Source organism: Nicotiana sylvestris, chromosome 8 (genome assembly GCF_000393655.2).
Source record: "Nicotiana sylvestris chromosome 8, ASM39365v2, whole genome shotgun sequence".
Lineage (NCBI taxonomy): Eukaryota > Viridiplantae > Streptophyta > Magnoliopsida > Solanales > Solanaceae > Nicotiana > Nicotiana sylvestris.
In genome coordinates, this window is record NC_091064.1 from 162,228,605 (window position 1) to 162,236,576 (window position 7,972).

The following is a 7,972-nucleotide window of genomic DNA, read 5'->3' on the forward strand; positions in this document are numbered from 1 at the left end:
TGCATGACACAACAGGAGGAATAAGGGTGATATATTGAGGAGCAATAAGAGTGGACCGGTGGAATCGGGTTGCATGTTGCAACAAGAGTAATAAGGATGAATGTTCATATTGTTACAGATTATTATGGTAGGATTGGGATGCGCGCCGCATCATTTTGTTGTTTATGTATTCTTCTTTTGCTGTGATTTTATTCTGTAGCATTGTAACTCTCGTAAGGATTGGTTATAACTGAGTACTGGCAAGATAACTAGGTTCCATAATTAATTGTTGCAAGTTATTGTTCCATTTCGCTCTGTACTTCCTTTTTGCTTTATTATAAACTGTATGCAGGTTATATTATAAACGCCTTGCCATAGCCTCATCACTACCTCATTGAGGTTAGGCTCGGCACTTACCAGTACATGGGGTCGATTGTACTGATACTGCACTCTGCACTTTCCGTGTAGATTTTGGAGCTGGTTGTGGCTGATCAAGAGGTCGCTTGCAGGCCTTCATCTAGGAGACCCAAGGTAGTCCTACAGGCATCCGCAGGCCCTGGTGTCCCCTTCTATGTTCTACATTCCTGTTTTATTTTCTCTCGAGACAGATGAACTTTTCGTTCAGACCAATACTTATAGATATTCATAGAATGTTTGTGGGTTGTGACACCAGTTTCTGGGTGGTAATAGTTTCGGTACTGTTAATAGTTTATGGATAACCGGCTTATTATGTACTTCTGCATTATCCCAGTTTGATTTAGTTTTGTTAATTTTAAATATAAAATGTAAAGGAAAAAGGTGAATAGAACTCTAACATTGGTTTGCCTAGAGAGTGCGATGTTAGGCGCCATCACGGTCCCAACGGTGGGAAATTTGGGTCGTGACAGATTTGGAGTTGGTTGTCATTGTTCATGCATTGAAGATTTGGAGGCACTATCTCTACGTTGTGTCTTGCGAGGTGTTTATAGATCATTGGAGCCTCCAGCACTTGTTCAAATAGAAGGATCTAAATTTGAGGCTGCGGAGGTGGTTGGAGCTGCTAAAGGACTATGATATTACTATTCTATATCATCCAAGGAAGGACAATGTGGTGGCTGATGCCTTGAGTAGGAAGACAGTGAGCATGGGTAGTTTTGCATTCATCCCTGTTAGTGAGAGACCTCTTGCAGTTGATGTTCAAGCCTTGGTCGACCAGTTCGTGAGGTTAGACGTTTCGGAGCCCAGCCGGGTTCTAGCTTGTATGGTTTCTCGGTCTTCCTTATTTGATTGCATCAGAGATAACTATTATGATGATCCTCATTTGCTTGTCCTCAAGTATAAATTTCAGCACGATGATGCCAGAGATGTTACTATTGGATATGATGGAGCGTTGAGGATGCAGGGTCAGATATGTGTGCCCAATGTAGATGGGCTACGAGAGTTGATTCTTAAGGAGGCCCACAGCTTTTAGTATTTCATTCATCCCGGTGCCGCGAAGATGTACCAGGACTTGAGGCAGCACTATTGGTAGAGGAGAATGAAGAAGTATATAGTTGAGTTTGTAGCTAGGTGTCTTAACTGTCAGCAGGTAAAGTATGAGCATCAGAGACCGGGTGGATTACTTCAGAGGATAGATATCCCAAAGTGGAAGTAGGAACGGATCACCATGGATTTCGTAGTTGGACTCCCATAGACTTCGAGGAAGTTTAATGTTATTTGGGTGATTGTAGATCGGCTGACCAAGTCCGTGCACTTCATTACAGTAGATACTACTTATTCTTCAGATCGGTTGGCTGAGATTTATATTCGTAGATTGTTTGCCTTCACAGTGTGCCAGTTTCCATCATTTTATATAGAGGCGCACAGTTTACATCGCAGTTTTGGGGAGCCGTGCAGCGAGAGTTGGTCACTCAGGTTGAGTTGAGCAGAGCATTTCACCCTTAAACATAAGGATAGTCCGACCGCACTATTCAGATATTGAAGGACATGCTACGCGCTTGTGTCATTGATTTCGGGGGTTCATGGGACCAGTTCCTGCCTCTCACGGAGTTTGCTTACAACAACAGTTATCAGTCGAGCATTCAGATGACTCCGTATGAGGTTTTAATGGGAGGCGGTGTAGATCTCTAGTGGGTTGGTTTGAGCCAGGTGAGGCTAGGCTATTGGGTACTGACTTGGTTCAAGATGCTTTGGACAAGGTTAAATTGATTCAGGAGCAGCTTCGCACGGTGCAGTCTAGATAGAAAAGTAATGCCGACAGGAAGATCCATGATGTATCTTAAATGGTTGTAGAGAAGGTTTTGCTGAAGGTTTCATCCATAAAGGGTTCTATGAGGTTCCGGAAGAAGGGAAAGTTGAGCCCTCGGTTCATTGGGCCTTTTGAGGTATATCATAGGATTGGGGAGGTGGCTTACAAGCTTCCCTTTCCACCTCGCTTGTTGAGTGTGCATCTAGTATTTAATATTTCTATGCTCCAGAAGTATGACGGTAATTCATCTTATGTTTTGGATTTCAGCACGATTCAGTTGGATGGTGATTTCATTTATGATGTGGAGCTGGTGGCCATTTTTGAACAGCGGGTTCAAAAGTTAAGGTCAAAGGATATAGCTTCAGTGAATATCCAGTAGAGAGTTCAGCCCATGGAGAAGGCTACTTGGGAGACCGAGCAAGAGATGCGGAGCAGATGCCCACACCTATTTATGACTCTAGGTATGTTTCTAGACCCGTTCGAGGACGAACGTTTGTTTAAGAGGGGGAGGATGTAATGACCCCGCTGGTCATTTTGAGAGTTGTAGCCTTGTTCCCCCATTTACTGCTCTTTTTGTGATCTATAGCTGTTATATAACTTTTCGGATTAGTTGGTTCGAGTCCGGAGAGATTTCAGAGTGAATTGAGACACTTAGTCTCATAATCAAAAGCTTAAGTTGGAAAAGTCGATCAAATATTGACTTATGTGTAAATGACCTCGGATTATAATTTTGATGGTTCCATTAGCTCCGTTGGGTGATTTTGGACTTAGGAGCGTGTCCAAATTATGATTTGGAGGTCCGTAGTAGAATAAGCCTTGAAATGGCGAAAGTTGAAATTTTGAAAAGTTTGACCGAGAGTGGACTTTTTGATATCGGGTTCGGATTGGATTTTCGGAAGTTGGAGTAGGTTCGTGGGGTCATTTGTGACTTGTGTGAAACATCAGAGGTTAATCGGACGTGATTTGATAGTTTTTGACGTCGTTTGTAGAATTTGAAAATTTCAAAGTTCATTATGCTTGAATTCGTGTGCAATTCGTGTTTTTGATATTGTTTGAGGTGATTTGAGGGTCCGACTAAATTCGTATCGTGTTTTAGGACTTATTGGTATGTTTGGTTGAGGTCCTAGGGGCCTCGAATTGATTTTGGGTGGCTAACGGATTTGGAGTATGATTTGAGGAACTGCTGAAGTTTGGACTCAGCTGGTGTGATCTCACCTGCGAGGGTTTTGGCCACAGGTGCGGTAGGTGAAGAGCGGGTGCGGAAGTGATGAGGGTCAGCAGAGGCCGCAAGTGCGATGATTTTCCCACACCTTCGATTGCGCAGATGTGGGCTAGGATCCATGGAGCGGTTGGTCTCCTTAAGTGGTTTTCTGCAAAAGCAGTTTCGCAAAAGCGGCTAAATGTCTGCAAAACCGGAAATGCATGGACAGAACCTATATAAGCGAGGTTCCGAGATTTTTGGTCATTTCTAACATTTTGAGCTCGGATTTTGGAGGTTTTTGAGAGGGGTTTTGAAGAGATTCTTGAGGTAAGCTCCTTGTCTTCATTTATCTTCAATAATTATGTTTTCCCACCGATTTTCCACCAAGTTAGTGTGTTTTTTAGGAGTAATTTGGGGGTTTGAGGCTAGGGATTTGGAGAGTTGATTTGGGGAGTTTGAGTGGCGAAATGATGTCGGATTTTGATAAATTTGGTATGATTAGACTCGTGAGTGAATGGGCTTTTGGGTTTTATGACTTTTGTTGGATTTCAAGACGTGGACCCGAGGGCAGACTTTTGGCCAATTTTGGATTTTGGCTTATAAATTCGTATTTTCTTGTGGAGTTGATTCATTTAGCCTATATTTATTGTATTGTATTGCTTGTGGCTAGATTCGGGATGTTTGGAGATCGATTTGAGAGGCAAAGGCATGCAGGAGTAGAGTTTTGCTCGGATTGAGGTAAGTAACACTTTCAAACTTGGTTCTGAGGATTCACCGAATTATGTGTTATGTGATTGGCATTGAGGTGTTGCACATGCCAAGTGACAGGCGTGCACCGTGAGAATTGTGACCTGGACGATTCCATGGCACTGTAAAATGGTCCTATCTTGTTGATATCCGTATTTTCACTATGTGATAAAATAACTGAGCTGTCAATCATGTTAGAGATCATGTTTAGGCTATATGCTGGTACTGTTCGGACCCATAGTGGTCGTTTCTTGCTGTTGACTTACTGATCTCATTGATATTTCGTACTTAGTCATATTCATTCATTTCATATCATATCGTAGTCTCTATTATTATTCATTGATACATCATATCATCATGTTCGAGCTAGTTTCATGACATTTGTGAGCTCGTGAGTGAGACTAAAGAGATTGATGATTGAGTGAGGCCAAGAGCCTGATTATGAGTAACATTTATGGGATAGGGCTGCACACTGCAGCGGTTAATGATTTATGATAGCGCTTGGGCTAAAGGAGCCCCTCAGCTCTGGAGTCTGCACACACCCCTAGTGAGCGCGATTTATATTTTTGAGGGATGGATCCTCCCTGGACACGGATCTTGTCCGAAGCATTATATATCTGGAGATGGATCTTCTCCATGGGCTGGATTGGCCCTACTCGGTACTGGATGACTGATGTTCAGTGATATATATATTCTGGGATGGATCTTCCCGGGCCATATGGGCCATATATGGTACCAAGTGATTAAGCATTTGAGAGTGTGAGCACATGAGGCTGTCAGTGTAGACACGTGATTTTTGACCCTCCCCGAGATTTTTCATATTTTAGCGCGTAAATATTTAATTTAGGCATAATATAGATATTTTAAGTAATTTTGACTCTTTTACTTTATTTTATTACAAGAAAACAAAAAATCACAAAAATAGGTTCATTAATGTTTTGTAGTCATTTTTAATCTAAAAAAATCTTTAAAAAATATATGCAAAAATAGTATCGTATTTTTATTTTAATATGATATTTGAAAATACCAAAAATAGATTTGTTTTAATGGTTAGTTTTATTTTAATAATTATTTGAATAGTATGATTAATTAATAAATGGGCCCGTATTTTTAATCTCGTCCGCAACGAAAGAATAGAGCTTGGGCTCGAACAACCCATCTTTAGGCCTAATTTTGGACATAGCCCACAATTGCCAAGCCCATAATTCCTAGGCTCATACCACTTAACCTAAAACCCTACCCAAAACATAGACTATAAAAATAAAAAGGAACGAAAAGAACGCGGAATGGGAAAAAAGCAGAACAAAAAGCTGAGCCTGATCGATAACAAAAGAACGAAACAAAACGCTGAAAAATTGAACGAAAAAGAGAACGGAAAGAACAAAAGGAACAAAGAAGGAACGAAGAGAATGAACAGGGGGATTAACGAAGAGAAAGGCTGAAAACGAAAAGAACAAGAAAAAATAACAAAAAGGGCTGAGCAAAAGTTGAAAAAAAACTACACAAATTTTGGAAAAAGACCCCACCCCCCACCCCCACCCCCGCATCATCTTCTTCACACACCCCCTACGCGTCGTTTGTTTCAACAGAGACCCCCCTGCCTGCCCATCGTCTTCTCCAAACGACCCAGCTCTCTACATCGACCAAACCAACGACCCCCACCCCTTGAAACCTCATCTCCTTCACACCACCCCAGCAACCAGAACACAAACGACCCCCGCCCTGTTGAGTCGTCTGCTTCAACAGCAACAGCCGCTAGAACAAAAAAAAAAAGCTGAAACGACGCACACAGCCACACACACACGCACAGAAATGAGAAACAGTTGGGCGCACATACTGACGGAACCAAATCTGACCGAAAATGTTTGATTCCGACGACTTGCTATAGAATCCGGCGAACCGGGTTCGAACCCAGCGGTAATCCTAGCTCCAAAACTCCCTGAAACTAACCCAAATCAGTGCGAAAGTCAGCTCGGAAACGCTACCCAAATCCAGGTCAAGTGAATCTGTTCAATTCAGTCAAGGTGTTCGTTGAAACGCTATCCGAAATTCCATCTGTTTTGAATTTCCGGCGAGGTTCCGGTGCTGCTACATTTTGTTCGAGCCTGTGTCTGTTATTCGAGCGTCAAAATAGTGCTCGTGTGTGAAGTTGTGTTTCATCGAAAGTTCAGGTTCATATTTCTCAATTCGCTTCTTCTGTCAACCTGATTAATCTTAATTTAGTGTTCAGATGATATGGATTTGGTGTTTGAATGAAATGCGAGCTATGCCCAGATTCTTATTTATGGTTTTGAACAGCATTCAGTTGTGGCCTGGCTATCATAACTTGATTGCTATCGTTTTGAATTTGCATTGTATTTGTAACTATGATGTTAGTAATTATCACATATTATCATTTGGACGTTTGGATTATTTTGAAACTCTACTCTTTTGAGTCTAGTTACATGTTTGTTTGAAAATTTTCTATTACATGGCATCACAAATAGTTGTTTGCAACCTGTTGGAAACGGCCTTGGCCATGTGGTGGAATCCTTTATTCATTGCAGATTCGTTTAGCAAGCGGGAAGGCTTGTTCTGCTTCTCGATTTTCTTTGTAGCAAGCAACACAGATTGCTCTTTGCCTCTAGCTGGATAGTCACAGTTTCGTTGTAATTTCGAATTTGCCCACTTAGTTATTTGCTCGTTTGTTTACTCGAATTGGTTATAGCTGAACACAATATTGTCAGAATATAGATAATGGGTTGTTATTCATCAACTGAACTACGTCAAATTAGATTAAAGGGGCTTGGGTGTGCATTTCATGTGACCCTACCATAATTTTGAATATTAAAAAGTAAACATGCTAAAATCTAGGGGTGCATTTCATGTGACCCGGTTCTAATGATAACAAAATTAAATAGAGCGTGTCGTGAACTACGGGTGCATTTCATGTAGCGTTGCTTGTGATATGTTTTAAATAACTTTGAATTAATTCTTTAAATAAGTAAAAGCGGTTTTCAAAGGTTAAAACGCACATAGGTCCAAAAGTGTTTTAAAATCAAATAATTAGGCCAATAATAACAGTTGAGCGACCGTGCTAGACCGCGGAACTCGGGAATGCCTAACACCCTCTCCCGGGTTAACAGAATTCCTTACTCGGATTTCTGGTTCGCGGACTGTAATACAGAGTCATATTTTCCTCGATTTGGGATTCAACCGGTGACTTGGAACACCATAAATCTCCCAAGTGGCGACTCTGAATCTTTTAACAGTAAATCTCATTTCGATTGTCCTTTAATTGGAAAAACTCCCTTTTATTTATACTCTCCCGGGGGTGTAGGTAGAAAAAGGAGGTGTGATAGCTCTGGCGACTCTGCTGGGGACCGAACCTAGAATCTCTGGTTCAGGGTTCAAGAATTCGAGCTTAGAATAATGGTTATAGTTGGCTTTATTCATTATCTGATTTTTTTACATGACTTGGACGTAATGTGCTAATTGATTGTTTTTACCGCTTTGATATTTCGTGAATTGTATATAAATTGTTGTGAAATCCCTCTTCTCTCTGAGTCTTATAAATCATGAAGAAGTGTGCACTTCGTGTGAATTCTTTTCTGTTATAGTCATACCCCAAGTTTAGAACGAGGTTCGGACAAGTTACAAAGCCGGTGAAGCTTCTGTATTCCTGGTACGCTGCCCCCCCTCGGCTCGAGTTGTCCGCTCGGGTAAGCTAGGTCTAGAACAATAAACCCAGGTTTTGAACCTAGTACAACAAGACCTCATGCCGAATCCTTAGTAAGCACGTTTGTTTGCATCATGTGCATTTGACTTTGGGGACTTGT

The 7,972-nt window shown here is 41.4% G+C and overlaps 1 protein-coding gene across 1 annotated transcript; it reads left to right on the forward strand.

Moving 5' to 3' along the window:
- Positions 1–2,240: 2,240 nt before the first annotated feature.
- LOC138875931 (uncharacterized) lies at positions 2,241–2,585 on the forward strand. The gene has a single exon (XM_070154810.1). The coding sequence runs from the start codon at positions 2,241–2,243 to the stop codon at positions 2,583–2,585; it is 345 nt and encodes a 114-aa protein (XP_070010911.1).
- Positions 2,586–7,972: the final 5,387 nt, after the last annotated feature.

What these genes read in the sequence shown, in the direction of transcription:
- LOC138875931 (XM_070154810.1), top strand. Translation starts at nt 2,241, where the DNA reads ATGGTTGTAGAGAAGGTTTTGCTGAAGGTTTCATCCATAAAGGGTTCT.